Here is a 25,201-nt window from a genome sequence, read left to right as displayed (position 1 = left end):
CAAGCCAAAGTAAGTGAGCAAAGCTTCCTAGGATGATTTCTCAGTTTTATACTACTGAAGATTTTCTTCAAAAAGATACAGTTTGTTTCCAGTTATGGAGTGCAAAGGGCTTCTCTGGTGGCTCAGTGTTTAAAAATCTACCTGCAATGCAGAAGACTTGAGTTCAATCCCTGGGTCAGAAAGATCCCCTGGAGGAAGAAGTGGCAGCCCATGCCAGTATTCTTCCCTGGAGAACCCTATGGACAGTGGGACCTGGCGGACTACAGTCCACAGGGTTGCAAAGTGTTAGACACGACTGAAGTGACTCAGAAAACATGCACTCACAAGGAGTACAAACATATTAAACATATATATACATGACTCTGCTTTTCAAATAGAACTCGAAAGCAAATATGGCTAATTTTATAAACAATGTCAGTTTGATCACATGTAAACTCTAATTTAAAATGACTGACATGGAAAACGTATAGAAAGAATAGCCATGATATACAGACTTATGACATTTATAGAGAGATCTGCAACCACTACAATGTGTAAGAAGGAAGTCTCATAAAGTATTAATTAAAGCATAGCAGTGCTATAAGCCACAAGTTCTTACGGTGGGTAAATATCTGCATTAGTCACATATTGAGTATCTAATAAATACTTGAAAAAATTAAATTTTAGGGCACATGTTAAAGGATAATTTGGACAATCAGAATTTTCTGTTTTACTTCTTGCTCCTTTAAATTTTTAATATGTGTTGGAAAAAAGCCAAAGTGTTATGTTCCTTCATTCTCAGAGTTCTTTCTGGAATGGCTAACTCAATTCAGAAAGTTTTAAAACTTTTAAAAGAATGGGATTGACTTTGCTGGGACACGCCAGTGGACCAAATTGTGAAGTGAGCAAGGTTTGTCCTTCCTGTCCTCAGGCTTTCCTTTTTATAAGCCCCTGTCCCCCCTTTTTTCTTTTCTTTTAAAAATATTAACTTTATATTTTATATGTATTAATATAGTTTTTTCAGTTTTACTACGATATAGTTGACATATAACATTGTATACATTTAAAGTTTAAAATGTACAGTATAATGGTTTCATAGTTTTTTCTCCTTTCTTGATGATAACTCCTCTACTTCAATTATAAAAAAAAGAATCAGGATGAAACAAAAACACAACAATCTAAGACGAGAAGGTATTAGACTGAAATTAAGAAGAAAAGAATTCAAAGAACTGAAAACTCAGCAGCAGGGCATAAATCTTTTAAGCAATAAAGAACAGAACTGACAATGCAGAAAATACAATCAGTGGTAGATATGACAAAGCTGAGAGTCTGCATGGAATCTACAGCAAAGGAGAAACGAAGATGAAAACAAGAGAAAAGATGGGATATGGACTTCAGAGAAGAGTTATGGTAAATGATAAACCAGAATAAAAGAGAGAAGCAAATATCCAAAACTATTTTTCCGTGCCTTGTGTGAAGTACAAAGTATTCCACTGTGAACAAAATAGACTGTATCCTGTTTCTATGGAATTTAGGGATATGGAATGAAAAAAGTTCTTAGTTTTTTTTTAAAAGTATTTCGATTAATGCGAGAAGAAAATGGAGCAATTTTTATGATTTTGAGAAAAAATGCATATTAGAGAGGATATATGAATCCCATACCTAGATAAACTGTTACTCATGTGAATAAAGCCAGCAGGAACAATTTCTCAAATATGCAAGGTTTCATAAGATATATTACCTGTCTGCTGCTGCTGCTAAGTTGCTTCAGTCATGTCCGACTCTGTGTGACCCCATAGACGGCAGCCCACCAGGCTCCCCCATCCCTGGGATTCTCCAGGCAAGAACATTGGAGTGGGTTGCCATTTCCTTCTCCAGTGCATGAAAGTGAAAAGTGACAGTGAAATTGCTCAGTCCTGTCCAACTCTTAGCGACCCCATGGACTGCAGCCTACCAGGCTCCTCCATCCATGGAATTTTCCAGGCAAGAGTACTGGAGTGGGTTGCCATTGCCTTCTCCGTATTACCTGTCTGTTGCTGCTGCTAAGTCACTTCAGTCGTGTCTGACTCTGTGCAACCCCACAGACAGCAGCCCACCAGGCTCCCCCGTCCCTGGGATTCTCCAGGCAAGAACACTGGAGTGGGTTGCCATTTCCTTCTCCAATGCATGAAAGTGAAAAATGAAAGTGAAGTTGCTCAGTCGTATCCGACTCTTAGTGACCCCATGGACTGCAGCCTACCAGGCTCCTCCGTCCATAGGATTTTCCAGGCAAGAGTACTGGAGTGGGGTGCCATTGCCTTCTCTGATTACCTGTCTACCCTTCCTGAAAAAACTTTACTCAGAGTCATGAGAGAGATGACTCCAAATGAAGAACTGAGGAAATAGAAATTGTAATATGAAAGGGAGCCCTGGAATTATTTAAATGTAGAGTGAAAAATAAATTTATGTAGTTCCAACATCTCAGATTGTAATAACAAGAAATAAGTTGGAGGAGGGCAACGAAATTAAAAAAAAAATGAATGAATATATTTTTAGTTAGGGATACAGAGGGAATGGAGGTTAGGACTTTAGGAGATTAGCAAAGAATGACCTCCTTCTTTCTCTGGCTACAGGCTCCTCTAAGGAGTCTGGAACCTCAGCTGTCCCACCCACCTGTGTGCTTGGGACAAAAGGAAGAAAAGGTCGCCACCATTCCAGCCTTACTGCACAAAATTATGGTAGAGATTCACATCTAGAGAAGACCTCTATGATAGCAGAAGCTGAGAAATTAGGATTCAAACTTTTTACTCCCAAGTCACAACATTAATTTGGAAGACTTACTTAAACTCTGTTCCTGATGTTTCTCTCTCTTTTGTATCTTGCAGCTGTGGGTCATTGGGCACATTCATTTCTTGACCCGTCCCAACCTGAGGGGCATCACTCACTAATAAAATGAGGATTATACTAGCATCCCATAGAGCTTTAGCGTCTGCCTCTAATGCGGGAGACCTGGGTTTGATCCCTGGGTCAGGAAGATCCTCTGGAGAAGGAAATGGCAACCTGCTCCAGTATTCTTGCCTGGAGAATCCCATGGACGGAGGAGCCTGGTGGGCTACAGTCCATGGGATTGCAAAGAGTCAGACACAACTGAGTGACTTCACTTCTCTTAACTTACATGTTCACAATGTTCAGCTCTTAAATGCAACATTATCAGTGTGTTCAATAACATACATACAGGTTTTATATATTAAAAAAAGAGATCCTTCTGACCTAATTATACATGAAAGAAATTGAAGTTTAGCTAACTAATGTGGCTGCTCCAAAGTCAGCAATTAGTTGTGGACGAGCCAAACTCAAGGCCCCTCTGCTTCCAAGGACTGATCACTTCCCACCGCTTATGTGCATGCTCTTTGCCACACCATCGTTCTTAAAGATCAACTCTGAAATCACATCTGCTGCCCATGTGATTCTAGCAATGGGTTTGAACATCACCAAATCTAAGAGTACATCTTTGTGCACTGAAAGTTCTCTCTGGGACTTCCCTGGTGGTCCAGTCACCAAGACTCCACTCTCACAATGCCAGGGACCTGGGTTTGATCCTTAGTCAGGGAACTAGATCCCACATGCTGCATCTAAGAGTTCACAAGCTGCAACTAAAGATCCCAGATCCTGCAATGAAGACCCTGTACAGCCAAATAAATAAATAAATAAAAATATTAAAAAAGAAAGTTCTTTTAAGGAAAAGGACTATGCACAAATGAGGTATAACTAGAAATGTGTATTATAAATCAAACTGCCAGGAAATTAAGGAGAGTCCTTCTTGCCTTTTATGTCAGTTCACTTTTGTATAATGTGGTAACTTTTATACTGGTGGTATAAAAGTTGACTATGGAACGGTAAAGCTAAATCTTGAATTTTTGAAACAATGGGTTCTAAATATTCCTGTGACAAATATTATTGCATGAGGAAAAAAGATGTCTAATATTAAGTGGCATGTAATTACTTTCTGTAGGATAGAAAATACTGAATATAATGCCTAAGGATGGGGAGATGTTTTTCAACTTGCTGCTTCTTTTCAGTTTCTATAACCTTCAAAAAGCACTTTGTCAACATTCTGCACAAACAAAACCCCCAATAGAACAATATCAATCAGATGACATGTATGCATTAAGATAAATACATAATTACTAAAAGATGAGGAAATTAGAATTTAAGTTGAGACAGCTTTTTATTTTTTAATAGTAAGTTTATTCTCCTGAATGAGAAAAGAAACAGACATATATTTACAAAAATCTATTTAATCAAGGATAATGCATATATTGTATATTCTAAGCTTTTTCACAGTCAACTATAATACATATTGGAGAAGGAAATGGCAACCTACTCCAGTACTCTTGCCTGGAAAATCCTATGGTTTCTCCATCCACAGGGCTCGCAAAGAGTCGGACACGACTGAGCAACTTCACTTCACTTATAATACATAAATCGAAATATTCACTTGCCTGTTTACATTAGAGTTTTGGAGAAGGATATTTCAAAAACGGAAATGAGAGGGACTTCCCTGGTGGGCCAGTGGCTAAGACTCTGAGCTCCCAATGCTGGGGGCCCAGGTTCAATCCCTGGTCAGGGAACTGAATCTCATATGCCACAAGTAAAGATCCCACTTGCTGCAACAAAGACTCAGCACAGGCAAATAAATAAATAAATATTTTTAAAATGGAAATGAGAAAGCCAAGAAAACGTCAGCCTTCTCCCTACTTCCACGACAGGTGTTAGTGGAAAATTACTCTGGTTCAAAGTCCTTTTATACCATTCACAAGCTTATGTTCTTGGTGGTGAACCTTGCCACATATTTTACAATCATTTCTTTACTTCATCTCCAGTTAGAGGTCACTTTTTAAATCTATATCTGTGTAGTATGTGTAAAAACTGATTTCTACATCTTTAATTAGGGGAAGCAGAACCTGGAGAATATACAATACTCCTAAGACACTGTTTAAATATTTAACGGAGAGAGCTGGTCTGTCTGACAAAATGTGAAAAGAATTGGAGAGGTTGGTACCTGGCCTATAGAGCAGTTGTCATGGAATTAAGCTCTACAGAAGTGTTTCCCAACCAGCAGGAATCTTGCACTCCTGGGAGACTTGGCCACATCTGGTAACCTCTTTTGGTCATGGTACTGGGCCTTCCCAGATGGTGCTAGTGGTAAAGAACCTGCCTGCCAATGCAGGAGACATGAGACACGGGTTCGATCCTGGGTCAGAAAGATCCCCTGGAGGAGGGCATGGAAACCCACTCCACTATTCTTGCCTGGAGAATCCCATGGACAGAGGAGCCAGCCGGGCTGCAGTCAAGGGGGTTGCAAAAAGTCAGACACAACTGAAGCGACTTAGCATGCACACACGTACAGCGTGCACTAGGGTGTGTGCAGGGTGACACTGGCCTCCAGTGGGCAGAGGCTGGAGAGAATGCTAAGTACCCTACAGTGGACAGGACAACCCCCATTCCTGATAGAATTATCCAGGCCAACAAGTCAGCAGTGCTGCTGTCAAGGAACTGGTATAAGGGACCTTAAAAATCACCTGGTATAGTAAGTCACTTCACGTTTAAAGCCAGAGTGGTTCAGTGACTTATGGCAAGTTAGAAATGAAGTTTAGAATCCAGGCTTCCTGACGTATGCCTATAATCATGCTCCACTACAGTGTCTTCTAAATCCCCAAAGATCTTCCTCCCCACCTCTTTCCCAAAGCCTCTGTAAAAGTGTTGTCAGAAGTTTTTCTCTGTGCAGATTGAGATCTGGAATATACCATATGCATGTTTCTCTATATGAATGCACTGTGTTTTCAAACTCCACCTAAAAGCTTGCCGTTGGAATGGCAAGTCAATATAACTTTCCCTTTAAGAACTTGCTGTTTAAATCTTGGGATTATCAACACACTCATTTGATCATTTGAAAAAAGAAAGAGAATGGAATATTGAATGAAAGGATCTATAAAAATCAAAACTATTGCAGGGGAAAAAAAATAACAGGAGGAAGACAACCAGAGAAACCAATGAGAGGAAGCTTAAAATAATCCTATAAAGTTACTTTGCAGCTTATAATTTTCATTTAAAAAATCTTATTCAGTTGTACAGCTTAAACTTATGCAATGTTAGACGTCAAATATATTTCAATAAAAAAAACACATAGGTGACTAACACACAAAACATTTGTTTGGATTAAAATATATTCAGATCTTAAGAGCATGCCACCAACTTAACAGTCCTAGCATGTCTCCTTTGCAGTAGTTTATAGTTAGTACTAAAACAGTTTATTCATTTCTTTCAGTTGAATAAAATGTGAATCAATTGTTACTACATTGCAGAAACAACACTGTGGGGGCAAAGATAGCACCCAGTCCTAGCTTCTGGGAATTCACAGGCTTCCAGAAGAGACAGATGTGTAAAAATCATGTCCAGTACCAGACACTAGGTGTAAAAACAGAGCCGTGTCAACAGCAGGTATGGTAGTATGCACTTATTACGTCTGCCTGAGTTGAATGTCTCTAATTAACACAGACATTGTCATTGCTTTCTAGACTCCTTTGTGGCCAGAAATAGATGTTCACAAGACAGAGTGACAGGATTGGAAGAAACTACAGTGTGATCCCTTTACATATAAAATACGGGAAAGAACCCAGACTTTTAATCCAGATAGACTTGGATTTGAATTCCAACCTCTCCTCTCAGACACCCACACAGATATATCCACATACTGCTTGTTCTTGGTCAAGCCACTTATCTTCTCTGAATCTTGGTTTCCTTGTCAGTAAAATTAGGAAACTAAAATACATTGTGTTTATACATAAACTCTATAATTAATAAATTGTTGTATACTTAAAAATTTGCTAAGAGGACAGATACTATGTTAAGTGTGCTTATCACAATACAAAATAATAATAAATAAAAAGGAAAAGAGAAACTACTGGAGCTGATAGATACATTTATGACATAGATTATGGTGATGGTTTCATGGGTGTATACTTATCTCCAAACTCATCAAATTGTTTACATTAAACATGTACAGCTTTTTGTATGTCAATGAAGTGTGTTAAAAATATATTGTTTAGTACCAGGCAGTAAGTACAGTTAGTACTGCCTGGAAGAAACTAGTTATTATGGTTGTTATATTATTTTTGTTATTATTGAGAGGGTTGTATTTTGAGCTGAATGGTTTCTATTAATACAGAAAAAAAACCCAGAAAATTAGTTTGAGAGACATGTCTACTTTGGAAAGTGGTTCTGTAACCAAAGCATTCCAGCTCGGAATCTAGTCCCATTTCCTGAACCACTAGGAATTACATATAACATTAGAAAAGTGTGGCTATATATGTTCACCTTCGACATGTGTTTTCTTTGTGATGTTCAGGCTATCTTAGGTAGTCCAACAGAGAGCTTCCTTTGTCCACTACCAAGATCATGACTAGACAAACATTTTCAATGACATATTGATGGCTCTTCTATGGGGCTAACAAGGCAGAGATTTTATTGTCCCAAGCATCTACTTTTTATGTGTTTTCTAAAATCGCTTTCCAGGTCTTCCCAGGTGGTGCAGTGGACAGGAATCCACCTGCCAATGCAGGGGACATGGATCCAGTCTCCAGTCCGGGAAGATCCCACGTGCTGCAGAGCAGCTGAGTCTGTGTGCCACAACTACTGAGCATACGCGCTGCAACTGCGGAAGCCCGAGCATCTAGAACCTGTGCTCTGCAACAGCAGAAGCCTTGGCAGTGAGAAGCCAGTGCACCGAAATGATGAGCAGCCCCAGCTCGCCACAGCTAGAGGAAGCCTTCATGCAGCAAGGACCGTCCAGCACAGCCAAAAACCAGGAAAATAAAATTGCTTTCCAGTAGCAATCTGATCTGTAGACAGCTCTACCTAACTCCATAAATACTTCTGCACTTGTTAATAAACTTCTAAGTGCACTGGAGATGTAATGAAGGTGATAAACTGCATTCTTTCTATTATTTATTCCAGTTTAAGAACTAATTCTTCTCAGTAATATATTCCTCCACCTAAAACAGACTGAATGGATTGGAAGTTGCCCACACGTTTTCCCCTGGAAAATTGTATTTGTCTATTTGCTGTGCCACCCACTCTGCGTTCACATTTGAGAGGTGCTAAATAAGTCACACATTTGAAAATGTCATGTGTGTCTAATTTTATGCCTGGCAACATACATTTTTTTTTTAATTTTAAGGAAAGTAAACAATATGCCAGATTTCAAAAATTTTGCCAAGCCTTATGTTATTGTTACAGAGCATGTAATCCTCCGTGACAGCAATTTACCTATATAATTTCATAATAAAACCACATGCTTTTTATTTCTATGATATGAGGAAGGCTTGGACACAAATAATGGCATTTGATCTTTCATAAATATAATTAATGCCAGAGGGAAATTTCTGAGTTATATCTTTTCCTTTGCCATGGAATCAACAAAATTATGGGAAACAGAAACCAGAATATATTTGTTTGAAAGTTGCAAGAGTGATAGTGTAACTATTACAGAGAGATCCAAGGGAAAAACTTGCTTTAAATCAAGATCATTATCAAAAACACTTGAACATGCACAAAGATAAGCTTATTTTAGAGAATCGCATTTGACCAGTCTTCCATGTAAACTTGTCAGTGGTTAAGTTGTATCAGATAAACTTAACTTCATTTTATTACTGTGTAACAGGTAGTAGTTATTGTTCTATCAATATTAATTCCTTTCTATACTGCTGATTCCCCTGCTATTTTTTAAAGTGACCCTTTCACATTTAAATGGAAGATCCTGTTGGAAACATATCATTCTACTACTTTCTTTCATTTATTCAAAATCTATTGGAATACAAATCAAAAGGGCTTCTTCTGTCTCACTCCTCCCCATCTTGAATGGATTCCTCTCCCAGGAAATGGAAACACAACCATCCAGATTGTCAGTCAAATAACCTGGGAGTCATCCTTCGTTTCTCTTTCTTCCTCCCAGAGAATCAGTACACAGCAAGTCTTTTCAATTCCACCTACAAATAAATCCCAATCCTTCACTCCTCTCCATCTCTACCCCCACCCCTTAACTCAGGGCCACCATCATATTTCTCATCAGGCTAATACAATACCTGCTCCAACACTTCACCCCAAGTTCTATCCCCAACCACTCTCCACTAGCAGAGACTCTGATCTTTTAAATCCACAAATCAGATCACATCGAAGCTCTGTCTGAAACAGCTTCTGCCCTTCTCCTGGAAGCCAGAGAGGACTCCTCCCTCAGCTTCAGCTGCTCCATTCCATGCTCCACCTGTCACATCCTTTGCCAGGGAGGCCCTGTCCCTACTTTTTCAGATATCTCAGTTGTCTTTGATTGCTCTGCTCCACTCACTCAGTATTATCTCACCATGAGCTCTTCATCGCACTTAATGCTTTTGATTCTTTACAAAATAAGCAAACTTTATTTTTTAGGAGCAGTGTTAGGTTTATTAGAAATTGAGCAGAGAGCAGAGCTCTCATATTGCCCCCTTCCCCACCTCCCTCAACAACTTCCCTTATTACTAACATCTTGTATTCGTGTGGCATACTTGTTACTAATTAACTCAACATTGATATGTTATCATTAACTGAAGTCGAGAACGTAGAGTAGGGCTCACTCACTCTTGATGCTGTACGTTCCATGGGTTTTGACAAATCCATAATGTCATGTATGCATTACTGTAAAATCGCACAGAAAAGTTTCACTGCCCTAAAAGTCTTAACTACTCATCTCTCCCCCACAACTTCTGACAACCACTGATCTTTTTACTGTTTCTATCGTTTTGCCTCTGCCGGAATGTCATATACTAGGAATCATAGAATATGAACACTATTTAATTTTTTTAAAACAGCAACTTAATTATTGTCTCTGTCGTCTTCTGGAGAATAGGCACCATGAGCACAGGGACCTTATCTTGTTCCTTCCTTTGCCCAAAGGTCCAACAGGCTCACAGTGAACCCACTGCAGGAATTCCTGGATTGAATGAATTGATGAATCTACCTACCAGCCCTGAAGGGAGCAATTGCCTACACACTTTTGAAACATTTCATTCTCGGTTTCTTCCAGCAACGTTGGAGCAGACTTAGAGTTTTGAATTTTACATGGATGCTTTGCAGCTATTGGGAAAAGAAGGGTCAGTTTTTCCCTGGCCCCAGGGAGTTTAATGTGTGGTGACTACAGGTTCTATTGCTACTGGAGACCAATATGTAAGGTGGGAATTTATCCAATCATGCTGGATACATGGGGATCCACCCTGAGCTAGAGATACAGAATTTGAAGCATATCTAACAAGTTAATAGCAACCTCTGCTCTGACTCCCTCAGCCCTCTAGTGCTCACGAGCTGCTCAGGAATCTGCTTTCCCACTTTCTTCCTTTCACCCTTGACTTTGCTCTTCTGGATCTTAAGTGTTTACTTCCGGAAAAAGGCAGCTTCCCAGATGGCACAGTGGTAAAGAATCGCCTGCCAGTGCAGGAGATGCAGGTTCTATCCCTGGGTAGGGAAGATCCTGGAGAAGGAAATGGCAACCCACTCCAGTATTCTTGCCTTAAAAATCCCATGGACAGAGGAACCTAAGGGGCGACAGTCTGAAGTGAAGTGAAGTGAAGTGAGTCACTCAGTTGTGTCCAACTCTTTGTTACCCCAAGGACTATACAGTCCACAGAATTCTCCAGGCCAGAATACTGGAGTGGGTAGGCTTTCCCTTCTCGAGGGGATCTTCCCAACGCAGGAATCGAACCCAGGTCTCCTGCATTGCAGGCAGATTCTTTACCAGCTGAGACACAAGGGAAGCCCAGAATACTGGAGTGGGCAGCTTATTCCTTCTCCAGGGGTTCTTCCTGACCCAGGAATTAAACTGGGGTCTCCTACATTGCAGGTGGATTCTTTACCAACTGATCTATCAGTGCTACAGTCCATGGGGTCACAAAGAGTCAGACATGATACAATCTCCACTTGAATCTCTCTGTATCCCTTTCTATTTTCCTTTCCTTCCAATGTTCCCAGCAGAAAAATACTGTAATTGTGACTTATAAGATAGAGGACAACACTTGAGATTTCCTCTATTACAAAAAAAAAAAAAGAACCACATATTTTAAAATACAATTAACCATAACAAGAAACCATATCCTATACTACCTAAAAAATGTCCAGAGGTGTCTGTCAAAATTTCCATAAAACCTCCAAATTCATTAAATTTTTTTACCCGTAACCTCCACTATTTAGCTATAAAAATCTGTGTTCTTATTCTTAAATTATTCTTTTGTTGATCATGTCACAATTTGTAGAAATCTTTCTGACTGCCTGACCCATAGGAGATGCTTCTGAATTCATGATGATGGGAACTCTAGGGTGACTAGAAACTTGCTACTTTCTAAAGCTTAGATTCTAGGAAATATGCCAATCTTTAGCCTATTTAAGGCCTTAATTGTTTTTTACCCTTCAAGTTTAGACCCACTCAGCCTCTATCTTTCCAAACTGAGCCCTAATCTTTCTAATATAAACCCCTTCCCAGGACAAGGAGCACAAATAAACAAAACCCATTAAGACACACGGCAACACTGTTGACTGCTGCAAGCATAACTGGAGTGATGTCTTTTGCAGGGGGCATTTAAAAACTAAGGAGGGAATCCTTTTGGAAATGTGCAAAATTAAGAAGAACATAGCACACAGGAAAAAAGATATTAAAACCCATTTATAAACTGCAAATATTTTAAGCTATATCACAGAATTTTCAAAATAACAATATTTTGTCATTCTGTCAGAAAGGTAACTGTTAATTCATTCAACACCAAGAAGCACTGCCTATTTTAGGGTGTTTCAGTTTATTTGGAGTTCTGTTTTAAAAATTTTGAAATATACTCTTAAAGGCTTCATATCTATAACTTGTCATTTACAGAGCTATTTGCAGTGTATGCTTTTATACTTTTACATTATTCTTTCACCTAGGAATTAGTTGATTATGGATTGTTTAGCCTTTTAGCCTATAATCATCTCATTTTCATGCCTGGAATTTCATAGAGTGCTTTCAAGGCCCATTAAAAATAAAAAAAAAAAAACCTTATTTTTACTCATTAAGAAGTAAATTTACCCCAAGACATATTTCTTTAAAAATTTTTCCCAACTTGCATAAAGATGATATAAAAGAAGAAATAAAGTAAGCCCAAAGTGCACCCATGAGGTTTAAACGACTTTGAGGGTTTCAGTGACCTCGGTAAATCAGTTTCTGAAGCTTCATTCTCAGGGTTGATCAAGTTACTAAAAGCCTCAGTGCAATTATAGCCTTATTCTGCAGGTCAGAATCCATAATTCCATAGGTTTTCCCTTAGCTTTCACTCTGCTGTTAGATGTGAAATATTCGCAACCTAGCAGGATCAGAGCCTTGCTTCTGTTCCCAGTCTTTCCAACATTGTTTTTAATGGCAGTGTATTCAGTAATGTCAAATGGTGGGCTCAGTAAAAGATAAAATATATAAAGAAACAAACTTACCATCAAACACGTTACTATAATAACAAAGATGCTGAGAAAAATGACAACAGCATAAAATCCTTCTTTGCTCCAGATTTTGTCCGCTTCATGCTGCCCTTGTAAAACGTTTTTCTTTGAAAGCAAAACAGAAAGTCCGACGTTAAATGAGAGCTTGAGGAGACTGGCGTTCTTATCAGACACTAAACATATTTTTAGCTTGATTCCATCCAGTGTAGTAGAACACACCTACATCCCCCGCTGCCAGAGCTGCTTCTCAAACTGATCTGAGACATCGGATTGCTGTTCTCATACATTAAGACTACTTTATGTCCTGTATAGGAGCAAGCATGCCCGACATGGCATACTGGGCCCCAGCCTTTGTTGATGCCCCTCGAGCTCTCTCTCAGAAACTACCTGGTTCGTAGGTGAGAGAGTTCTGCTCTTTTCTGTGTTGAGGAAATTGTTTCTGAAGCTTTCCTTACTGTTTTCAGACTCCTCCCACAACACCAACACCCTGATTTATGTGCTGTAATACTGCTCTCAACTTTTAAACAAAAGTGAAACAGGTGCAGTCTCATGATGCATTCATAAACAGAGCAACAATGTCGAGATCATTTCCTTCCTTTTTTCATGAAATCTTTTTTAAAAATCCAGTCTATTTGTCAAAATCTGATGAATGTACCACTTTAACCATATAAATTGTTAGGACTTATATTTTACTGAAATCAATGGAGAGCATCAAAATATCTAAAATTATTTCATAGGTAATAAAAGGAAAATAGTTTCATTTATTTGTTTGTTTATTAACTTAGCTTACTATTTGAGGGGTGAAAGGGTAGAGAAATAGCATGAATAAAATGTCAGTGAGGAATTTAGTTTAATTTTACCTATTCTTTTAAAAATGCATCTACTAATATCACATCTTATAATGCAATGGAGTTTTATAATTTATATAAATTATAATTTTATATGTTTTATAATTCAGTGAAATTTACAGATTTAGGTTAAAGAAAATTTAGCTGGAAACCAAATGGTCCACAAATAGGAAAAACATATAAAGCTAAATCAAGTTGAATGCTCCCACTCATCTAAAATTACATTTTGTTGAAGCCTGATTTTTCTTCCCTTTAGTTGAGCTGTCTCCAGTGATGAAGAAAGCCCTGAACAATAAGATAGTGAATGATGAAAAACCACCAAGAGAGTGGCTCTGGAGAATGAGAGGTCATCTTGAGCATCCCAGAGGCAGATGAATTCCCAGCTTAATGTAACCACTGCAATGACTTCAGCCTATACTATGTGGAAAAGAAGAACCACCCAGCTGATCCTAGTCAACCTATAGAATCCTGAGAAAGAAATAGTAATTGTCTCAGAAAAAAAAAGCCTTCAGCAAAACCTGTTCTTGTAGGTGTCTGAATTTTGAAATCATTGTTATTTATTTTTCAAGACTTAAAAAATGCATTCCAAGTTTGTAAATTAGACAAAAGAAATATTCGCCTTTTGAAAAATATTTTATGAAAAACTTCTATCCTGAAACTCAAGTGAGTCTTGGTGGCAAGTTGAACAAAACAGAACAGAAAGGATCTTTGAGTTCAATTGTGGTTATAACTATGTGAGGAAGACTTCTATTGCTTGAAGTAGCTTAATTTCCCTTTTTTTTTTTTGCTTGTAAAATATACTTAAATTCACTGTAATACTTTGCCTTGTTTAAGACAGAGGCAAATTTATAGATGCAAGAAATGATTAATACATGTTTTTAAAATACATGAGTGGTAAGTTGATGGAGAATCTGAAAATGCTTGCTTGTTAAATAAGTAGAAACTCATATGTCCTCCTAAAAAGGAAATCTTGGGTTCAAGTGACCACTTGTCTTAGCCAGACCATATTTGATTCCAATGTCTTTGAAAACATAGCTAGAAACTAACAGAAAAGTAAACTCTTGTAGAAATCAAGTATAAATATGGAAATGAGCCTTTTTTTTTTTTTTTTGCAGGCAACTAAATAGCATCTATTGCTTGGTATAAAAGCAAAGCACTTAAGCCTTCAAGTAGGCAGCATAAACTTGTCAAATTTAAGTGTGAGGATTTGAGCTTTAGTTCATATAAAATTTGGATTAAAAAGGAGTGGTTAGGTGGGTGGAAAAGAGATTTTGTGTTCCTAACCTGATTTGGTTCATTTTTTTCCTGCTATAGTTCAACACCTCCTGGAACATCAACATGTTCTTTTCTGCTTAAGACAAATCAATTATGATTTCTCTTTTAACCAAAGCAGTAATGATGGAGGAACGAACTTCCCACCTCCCATCTCCCTATCCCTAGTTAGAAAGACACATGTTTTGAACTCCCAGAACTTAGTCACGGCACTTTCTTGGTAAACATATTTCCTTTGAGTCATGCTGGTCCTACTGAGCACTACTATATTTGTACAGAGATCTAAAAACCTTGATAAGGGCAGGGTAGTAAATGAAAAAGTTTGTAGTTAAGATCCACAAATCATAAGATTGTAATTTACGAAATCTCCAGTCTAACCTTTGTATAAGGTTACCGTGATGCCTTTTACATTTTGACAGGGGACTGAGGGTTCAGTGATTCAGAGGCTCCACGGCCGGGTCACACCAACGTACTGTATTATCTTTACATCTTATTTCACAGCCATATCACTTTCCCTTTAACTCTGTGGCAGTGGAAGCAGCTGCTGGGTTTTGCTTTGTTTGATTATTTAAAAGGTGGGTGGTTTCCTATACTGACAGCAATGACTTCTTTACATCCTATTTAATAATTTGATGCATTATAATTTCCTTTTTTTAAAAAAAAAAACAATTCTGACCCCCAATACTGGGAAATATCTCCATTGCTAAGAGAGATAATACAGAGACTTTAAGAGTTATATCTTTTTAGAAAGGTGAAGCACAGAAAGTAAGAATAAAATGGAAATCTTACAAATTAGCTGGTTAATTAATTGACTTAGGCAGATTAATGAGATGTAGCATATAACACTTCATCACTTCCTGGCAAACAGATGGGAAACAATGGAAACAGTGACAGACTTTATCTTCTTGGGCTCCAAAATCACTGTGGATGGTGATTGCAGCCGTGGAATTAAAAGATGCTTGCTCCTTGGAAGAAAAGCTATGACCAACCTAGACAGCATATTAAAAAGCAGAGACATTACTTTGCCAACAAAGGTCCATCTAGTCAAAGCTATGGTTTTTCCAGTAGTAATGTATGGATGTGAGAGTTGGACCATAACGAAAGCTGAGCACTGAAGAATTGGTGCTTTTGAACTGTGGTGTTGGAGAAGACTCTTGAGAGTCCCTTGGACTGCAAGGAGATCCAACTGGTCAATCCTAAAGGAAATCAGTCCTGAATATTCATTGGAAGGACTGATGCTGAAGCTGAAGCTGAATATTTTGGTCATCTGATGTGAAGAACTGACTCATTAGAAAAGACCCTGAAACTGGGAAAGATTGAAGGCAGGAGGAGAAGGGTATGACAGAGGATGAGATGGTTGGATAGTATCACCAACTTGATGAACATGAGTTTGAGCAAGCTCTGGGAGTTGGTGATGGACAGAGAAGTCTGGTGTGCTGCAGTCCATGGGGTCACAAAGAGTCAGACATGACTGAGCGACTAAACTGAACTGATCATATAACAATATGATTTTGTTACATAAATGCCAAACTTCCACCATATCATGCACAAGGTAAACAATTTGGTATGCATGATCTGACCCATGGTAACACTGATTGTATTCCTTCTTGTCACTGTATGGCTAGGACTATATAACTGTTTAGACAACTGGCTAATGTCTAAGGGAACAATCAACAAACTCATGAATTAGGTTTTATATTTATTTGGTATGATTTTTTTCTCTTTGTGAACAGTCCATGAAGGTATCAGTCATTACCCTGAGCTTTTATTTAAAGAAGATAACATCCTCCTTTGAAATATAAGACCTGTGAAACTAGGGTAATTTGCAATTGAACAACAACAAAATCTTAAATCATTTTTTTCACTATCAATGCAGAATATACTGCTTCAATAGACATTTAATTAATTTTATAAACACATTTAAAAATAGAAACTAAAATAATGAATTTAATTTTATTTCCCTGAGATTTAACTTATTAGGCAAGAGGAAGTCTAGTTTTCAATATTTCTGAGCATCTTTAAACAATAATTGAGGTCCTACACTGTTCTAAGTATCATATGAAAATATATAAAAGAAAAAATGTCTTTGTTGCTCAAGAAACTTAAATTCGAAATAAACACAGATGAATAAGTGAAAAGAATTCTGTTTGGTATTTGTCTATGTTTCCCAAGGGTCATTTCTGATTTAAATAAAATCAAACAAATAAATAAATGGCAACAACAACAAGAAAACACACCCTTCCCTGGAAGTAACTAATAAAAGTGTAGAAATGGATGCTTTAAGACAGCATTCATCATGTTCTGTAATCAAGGTAAAGGATGAAAACCCCAAATACCAGTATTCCTTTTTTTTGTTCTGATAATAACCATGTTACCATAACAGGGCTATAATTTGGGGATTAGAAATGTGAAAGAATGGGTTGAGGCTTAAGCTGTTTATTATACATGAACCACAACAATGAATAAAGAAGTGGGGAAATTTGCAGAATACCTATCAACTTAAAGAACTATCAACAAATGCTCTTGCAGAGCCTCTTGGACTGTTTGTGTCTGAAGCTCCCAGCAAGGGCCTGTGAACAATGAAGATGGCTCTCTCCTGGCTGCAGTTAGAGCTTCTGGTCAGAGGGTATCACTGGGCCCATTCTAGAAGTGCCAGAAGGAAAGGCTGCAACAACCTCCCTGTCTATCACCAACTCCCGGAGTTCACTCAGACTCACGTCCATCGAGTCAGTGATGCCACCCAGCCATCTCATCCTCCGTCGTCCCCTTCTTCTCCTGCCCCCAATCCCCCCAACATCAAAGTCTTTTCCAATGAGTCAACTCTTCGCATGAGGTGGCCAAAGTACTGGAACTTCAGCTTTAGCATCATTTCTTCCAAAGAAATCTCCTTCAGAATGGACTGGTTGGATCTCCTTGTAGTCCAAGGAACTCTCAAGAGTCTTCTCCAACACCACAGTTCAAAATCATCAGTTCTTTGGTGCTCAGATTTCTTCACAGTCCAACTCTCACATCCATACATGACTACTGGAAAAACCATAGCCTTGACTAGATGGACCTTTTGTTAGACTCCCACAATTCTTTCAGACAATATCATATTTTGATCATTAAATACACTTTCATTATTCAAATGCAGTATAGGCTTGTGGTCTACTGACAGCTAACAGTTCTGTGACGCATTCAGGCTAGACTGCTTGCCTTCACGAGGCTGAGGTGTGTTGCACCTCAAATATATGATTTTAACTACTTTTTGGTATGATGAGCTTCCCTTGGTTCGCAAATCTAGATGACTCACTAAGCTGCCATATTCCTAAAGCCTTCAGAATGTCATTTAAATGCAGAATAAAGCACCAGAAGCAATTATTCACTGAAAGCTTATAGGTGTGTGTGTGTGTCTGTGTGTGTCTGCAATCCCATGGACTGTAGCCCGCCAGGCTCCTCTGTCCATGGGATTCTCCAGGCAAGAACATTGAAACAGGATGCCAAGTCGTACTCTAGGGGATCTTCCCAACCCAAGATGGGTAGCAGTATAAATTAATCTAATGGTCTTTTTTAAATTTTAGAGATGAGTTGTTCAGAGCAAGTCAGTCTGTGAGGGGCCTGGACTATGGGCATGGAGTTTGGTTTGATGTATAAAAGGGAGCCTCTTCAGGGTCATGTGCGAGGGCTGGTGAGGGGTCTGGGTGCCTGAGCTCACGTTGATTCCTTCTCCTGGTCTCTCTGAAGTACGAAGTGTCCTCTTTTTCTCAAAACCCCCACAGCACAGTACGGTTATGTTTTCGTAGCCCTGTGTTCTCCTTGCTTGACTCTTGTCACCCTGTTATGAATAGAACTCACCAAAAGCAAAAATCATATTTTATTTGTGTCTTTGTTTGCTTATGCATTTATTTTTCTGACTTTGGACACCACCTAGCCCAGTTCTTGGCTATTTTTACGCCCACTGTATGCCAGGCCCTGCATGAAGGCCCTTCTGTGTACACAGAAGATGAAATGGCACATGCTCTCAAGGAGCAACAGTGTAGAGATGGCCCTGAAGGCCAACAGGGGATACGTCTTTGTACTAAACTCAATGAGAACACAAAGCCGGCAGCCATGCCTGTGGAGGCACAGGGGAAGGCTTCACTGTACAGTGGGCTGATCTTGAAACACCAAAGATGTGCAGATGTATCAACATACACACAAGCCCACGGAGAGAAGAAATGGTGTGCAGTGTCCTGGTGCCCATTAAGTTTGGATTTGCTGAAGTGTAAACCAAAGAGGTGTTGTTCAACAATAATAAAGCTCTATACACAAAGAACCATATATCACAGTCAGAAATTCAGACTTGATCTTGCAGGGTTTAGACATGGGCGAATTTGCTTTTAGAATAATTACTCTGGTGGCAAGAAAGAAAACACTGTGTATGTGTGTGCACGTGTGTGTGTTTGTGAGTGTGCATGCTTGTATGCATGTGCGTGCGTGTATGTGTGTGTGTGTTTATGTGTTGGGCTTGGTGGTGGAGAGAGCAGGGAAGAAAACAACACTAAATGCAGGGAGGCCAGCTGGAGGTTGTTGTTACAGTCATGGTTCAGTGATGAAATACATTTTCATTCTGCATTCAAATTATATTTGTTCAGTGTCTACTCTGTGATGACTTCCATGTATTTTCTTACGTTTAAAATTTTATTCTTATTTCAAGTTTATGAGATGAGGACTGTACCCAATTTTTTTTCTTTTCTTTTTTCATTTCCTTTTCCTTTCTTCCTCCTCCCTCCTTTCTTTCTTCCTTTTTTCTTTCTCTATACTCATGTAGTATATGAAGAATCTGAGTCTCAGAGAGGCTGATGCTAGGTAAAGACAGACTGAATTTCACAGAGACTAAATCACCCAAGGTCACACACACATTTTAAATGCTGGCTTTGGGATTCAAACTCAATCTTGTAACAAAGCTTTTTATACCACACTTGACATTTGCTATAATGAGAGGCGGTGCGCTTCACTGCAAAGGGAAATAGACTAGGAATAAGATATCTAGATGCTAAATACTGCTTAATACTTCACTTGTTTGGTCACCTTGATGGAATCACTTACTTTCTATGGGCCTTACTCTCTGTATCTTTGAAATGCCCATATGTGTTCTCTCAATGTCTAATTCTATGATTCTGTGAATTTAATTATGTTTATTTGGGATGATGTTTATTCTAGCAAATTTGTTAAGAGTGGGACACAGCAAGGTGAAGTAAAAATGAGACTGGGTTTATTTAGGAATGAAAATGGTGGAGGTGGTAGGGGAAATCTGAAAAGTGCCAAATTTAGAAAACACTGTAAAGGAAATATTCGTAGTTCTAAAGACTGGATTTCTCTCCAATTAAAAAACCACATTTCATATTAATCCCATGGTAGGCTTCCCTGATAGTTGGTAAAAAATCCGCCTGCAATGCAGGAGACCCTGGTTTGACTCCTGGGCCGGGAAGATCCACTGGAGAAGGGATAGGCCACCCACTCCAGTATTCCTGGGCTTCCCTTGTGACTCAGCTGGTAAAGAATCTGCCTGCAATGCGGGAGACCTGGGTTCAATCCCTGGGATGGGACAATCCCCTGGAGAAGGGAAAGGCTACCCACTCCAGTATTCAAGCTGAGAGAATTCCATGGACTATACAGTCCATGGGGTCGCAAAGAGATGGACACGACTGAACGACTTTCACTTCACTTTCACACACACGTGGAGTTCCCTGGTAGCTCAGTAGTCAAGAATCTGACTGCCAGGGCAAGGGGCAAAGGTTTGATCCCAGGTCTGAGAAGATTCCATATACTGTGGGGCAACTAAGCCTGTGCATTGCAACTACTGAGCTTGCACTCTAGAGCCCACAAGCCACAACTACTGGGGCCCATGCACCCTAGAGTCCGTGCTCCGCAACAGGGGAGCCACCGCAGTGACACGTCCAGGCATTGCAACTAGGGAAAGCCCACGTGCAGTACAAAGACCCAGCACAGCTGAAAGGAAGCTACTTTATTTCATTTAGAATTCCAAGGGGTCACAAAGAGTCAGACACAACGGAGTGACTTTCACTTCATAGTGGGAAAAAGTGACCATTTTGACAACAAAAACAATGAGAAGCAAAACTGTTGAGGAGGAAAGATATCAGGGTGTTTTTTGGAACAGCTCAGTAATAAGCAATCAATTGACAAATATATCTAAATGACTTTTCTTCTGGACATTTTGTTGAATAAGTCAAAATAAATTATAAGGCCATAAAGATTGGAGAAGAAATTGTCAAAAAGTGAAACTTTGATATGAAAATGAACTTCCTTAAGGAATAAAAATACACAGAGTGAAATCAGAGAATTTTGACCCTAAGGGAGATTTTTATATTATCAGTTAACACACAATCAACAGCTTTCATCTCAAAGTTTCCTAGAATTGGGTTGTGTCACACTAACTGTGCAAAATTTTAAGTGAAATATTCCACGCAACAACCTACCTCAGGGGAGACGTCTGTAATTCCAAACTGGGATAAACTCTGATGCAAAACATTGATATTGAGGGAACGCAGCACTTCTTCAGATGGAAGAGCATCAGAAAACCCTGCTTTCCGATTTATGGGAGATACAAATAGTTCAACACTGTTCTTCTTTTCCTAGGAAAAGTAGATTATTTGTATATGTTAGTAGATATGTGAAGCAAGTCTGGGAAATATTTTTTGCTTTTCCTCTAGAAATATTAAAGAAAACCAGAACCTTAGATTCCTAAATGGCATCTTGGAGATCACTTTTATTAAGTATTCTTTTGTACACTTAAAATTAGCAGCCCAAAGTCCCACATCTTCAAATGGCCTTCTTTCAATTAGTTAACATGTCTAGTTTTCTAATTTTATATTTCACTAGATGCTGGTTTATTTTCTTTTCGATACTATAATTTTTGAGATATATTGTTTAGATGTTTCCTGAGAAACTGTGTTTAAAGAAGTATTTTAAAATCGAATGAACTAAGCAAAATTTGATTTAACAGTACAATTATTAGACATTATCACCCCATCTTATAACTTGCATTAATGTGAAGACTGGACTAACTAAGGAAGGCAATGCTGTCTTTGAACTTACTTCCCTGATCCTGTTTTTCACCTTAAATATGTCACACTCTTAAGATCCATTGTTCAGTAGAAATGCAAGTGTTATGCAATGATATCATGTTACTTTCCTATTAGTCTGACCTCATTTGCTGAGACAGGGTGAGAGGACTTCTTACCATAAATGGCTGATGTGCCACACACCCATAAGAAACAAACACGACACAAAATGATGCTGCCATCGATGGATTCTCTTTCACAACTTACGCAAAACACTTATAAAGAAAACTGTGGTTAGCTTTTCTTTTCAATACACAGAGTTTTATCCTGCTAGAAAACTTTCTTTTTTAAAGGAATATTTTCTTTGAATGCAATTTATCAGACATTCACTCAGGTATAAAATGGAGGACAGCTAGCAATCCAGGGAAAAATGTTTCTGTGTTTGCAGCAAACAACAGACAACAACTGGATATCACATAATGCTGATGTGAAAGATGTTGATAATAATCCAAATAGTTTATGATCTAATAGCAACGATAGTAGGGAGAGACACTTGTTTTGTACTTGTCATGCTTCCCTGTGCCTTAAACCTGTTACCTCCAGGACAGAGGTATTATAGTCATTTCATGTTGTAAATGAAAGAAACTAAGTAACCTGCCTTAGGTCATAGAGCTGGGGCAAGGCCAAACGGGAAATGAAATAGAATTCTGGGTCTGTCTCCACAGCACTTGCTCTTAATCACTATACTGTGCTTCCTCAGGTGTCATCATAACTCAAACTATTACAAAAACTACTCTTAGAAACAGACATGCATAAATGCTGCTAACATTCTCTGAAGATATGCATATCCCTCTCTAGGTGTGGCAAACCCCTCTTTTACCCTTTCAAAGAGCCATTATACTCTTTAAATCTACACACATAAAAGTATATCTAAGATATCTAAGTACATATATATATAAAATCTAGATCTAAGACATCTATAATGCCTCACTTCTCACTTGAGTTAGGTACACTCTGGGTATAAATAACTTCTTTCAAGGTAATGAGAAATGCTATATTTCTTCTTCTATTGTTAAAAACTTTGTTTTTTTAAAAAAAATCTTATTTAGTCCCAGAGATTAGCTGACTCACAGAATAAAAGTTATTATGGGGATGAACGTAATTCACTTGCCACACAGGAAAAAGGAAAAGAAATAATAATTCTAAACCAAAATTAAAAGTAAATTCTTCTCCATATGTGGAAATGCAGGTATTGATGCAGTATAAAACTGGGCCCGAGCAGGAGCCTATGAATTTAGGGCAAGGAGAATGAGAAGTCCTTGCTTGGGTTTCTAAGGCAGCAGAAATTAAGAACAACTTTAAAACTGCAAAATATTATTCCAAAGTCCCTTTTCACAGGAAGCTTTGATAATATGCTTTTTACAAAGAGAAAATCATAATATTTTAATCTGCCTTTCTTTTGCTCACACCCACTTTCAAGTACAGATGGGAACATGTAGTTGGATGATATCAAGGTCCCTAAATACTGAGGAGAGGAGGAAAAGAAAGGATATGACTGATTGACAGGTCTAAAGTGGGCCTAATAGAAAAGATCCCTTGGGCTTACTTCGTTCCACTTCAATTACCCATCCAAGTTTTCTCTTGACTTTTCAAGACTATTCTTGCATTCTCCTTGGACTGCTGTCCTTCAGGATGGTTCTTCTTCACTCTTTATTCAAAATCCTCTGCCTTCGTGTTCGCTATCCTTTATCCTCCTATACCTAAAGGGATTTTAATAGATGCTGTCTGGAGACAGAGTCTTGCCTGATACAAAACATTTCTCTCTTAGGGAGAATATTTTGGGAGGAGTGTCAAGTTGGTGAGACAGGTATTTGGGGCCTTTCTATCTTTACCTACCAGGGTAGCTAGTCTTGAACTATGAGAAAGTTGGCAAACATTTTCTGTAATGGACCAGATAACAGATATTTCAACTTTCAATTTAGACAGATGATCTGTTACAACTACTCAACTCTGCCATTGTAGCATGAGAGAAGCCTTAGACAATATGTAAACAAATGGCTATGGTTTGTTACAATAAAACGTCTTTGACAAAAACAGGTGTTATGCCAGATTTGGCTCATGGGCCATAAAACGACAGCATGGGTGTTCTTTATTATTGTTCATTATTCTTGAGCCCTGCAATAAAGATCAAAGCTTATACTCCAGAAATGCGAAATGTAGGTATCTTACAATGAGGCGATTGATATGCACTTGCTGGGGTAAGAGTCCTAAAGCTGCAGCTACTCCTTGGCGAAATATCCGAAGCAAGGTTATGTTCAGCCTGTTTACATCCATTTGCAGTGTCTGGAAAATAAAAAAATTCAAATTATAGTAAATATTTGATTTTCAACATTCAGTTCCTGATGGATGACTGACCACAGAAATTCCTGTGACTCTGAGAAATTCACAGCCATGGTGCTTTATTTTATTTTTAATGGAGATAAAATTATAGGGACGTTTTACATGAAATTTTAAATGGTGTTAGTTAAGAAGATGGTACATTGTATAATAATGTGATTTGTCTAGTTATAATCAAGAATTCATATGAATGATCAATTCATAAAGAATTTCACTGAAATGTGTATTGATTTATTTTGCTTTAAGTCCAGATGATAGAATGGAACGTGCAGCCAAGTACATTTCAGTAATCCAAGCCAGAGGACATCTTTAATTTGTGTTCACACACAGTCACAGAGAGGAAGATTCTGTGTAAGTTCCATTAACACCAGACTTGGCAGTTTCTCTATAGAGCAATTTGCTGCCAGTGCAAGGCAGAAGAATGAGCTGCAATGATGCATTTTCAAACTCTGGTAAAGAAATCAATGGAACTGATAATTCAGTCTAAGGTAAATAATTCTTATTCAATTGCTTGGGCACACACTCTTAATTTTCAAATAGCTTTGGAAAAAGACAACTAAGTATTTAAGAATTCCTAAAATATAAACCAAGGTAAGTAAGTAATACTACATCCTTAATTTAAGCCATGGGTGCTGTTATAACATTCAAAAATCAGTTAACTATGTATTTTCAAAACTGCATCATAATCACTTGAAATGGATGCTTTGCAAGGTGGGGAAACAAACCTTATAGGCATTTCTTATTTTATAATGCTTAATTCCCTAATTTGACCATAGAAGATTAACAGTAACTGTTAGATGACTGCAATACCATCTGTCCTATAAAATGAGGTGCAGGTCTATGTACACACTTTTGTGATTAAGCGATTGGCTTTAAGTGTAATCTACTGGAGTGTAAGAACTCTTAGAGGACCTTCTCCCAGTTTGCTGTGGAAGAAGAATTAATACTGCTTCAATAGTTTATAGCTTTGTTAGGAAATAGCAACTTCTCTATACATAAAGTTGGTACAAAATAAGTGATTGGAAACTGGGCCAAATACTCATTGCTATAGGTGGCGCAGTGGTAAAGAACGTGCCTGACCAATGCAAGAGATGCAGAAGACGTGGATTCAATCTCTGGGTCAGTAAGATCCTTGGAGGT

At 38.4% G+C, this 25,201-nt stretch overlaps 1 protein-coding gene across 1 annotated transcript in view; it reads right to left on the bottom strand.

The window, feature by feature from the left end:
* Window positions 1-25,201, bottom strand: part of PTPRR (protein tyrosine phosphatase receptor type R) — a 275,935-nt gene that overhangs the window by 106,365 nt on the left and 144,369 nt on the right. Inside the window, exons 3-5 of the mRNA XM_068970652.1 lie at window positions 23,894-24,007; window positions 21,080-21,235; window positions 12,496-12,606 (exon numbers count right to left, since the gene is read on the bottom strand). Coding sequence (XP_068826753.1) covers window positions 12,496-12,606; window positions 21,080-21,235; window positions 23,894-24,007 — 381 coding nt within the window. The remainder of the gene's footprint in view (window positions 1-12,495; window positions 12,607-21,079; window positions 21,236-23,893; window positions 24,008-25,201) is intronic.

This window comes from Capricornis sumatraensis, chromosome 4, assembly GCF_032405125.1.
Source record: "Capricornis sumatraensis isolate serow.1 chromosome 4, serow.2, whole genome shotgun sequence".
Classification (NCBI taxonomy): Eukaryota; Metazoa; Chordata; class Mammalia; order Artiodactyla; family Bovidae; genus Capricornis; species Capricornis sumatraensis.
The sequence above is the reverse complement of the archived record's forward strand: the minus strand, read 5'-3'. Positions and strand labels throughout refer to the sequence as shown.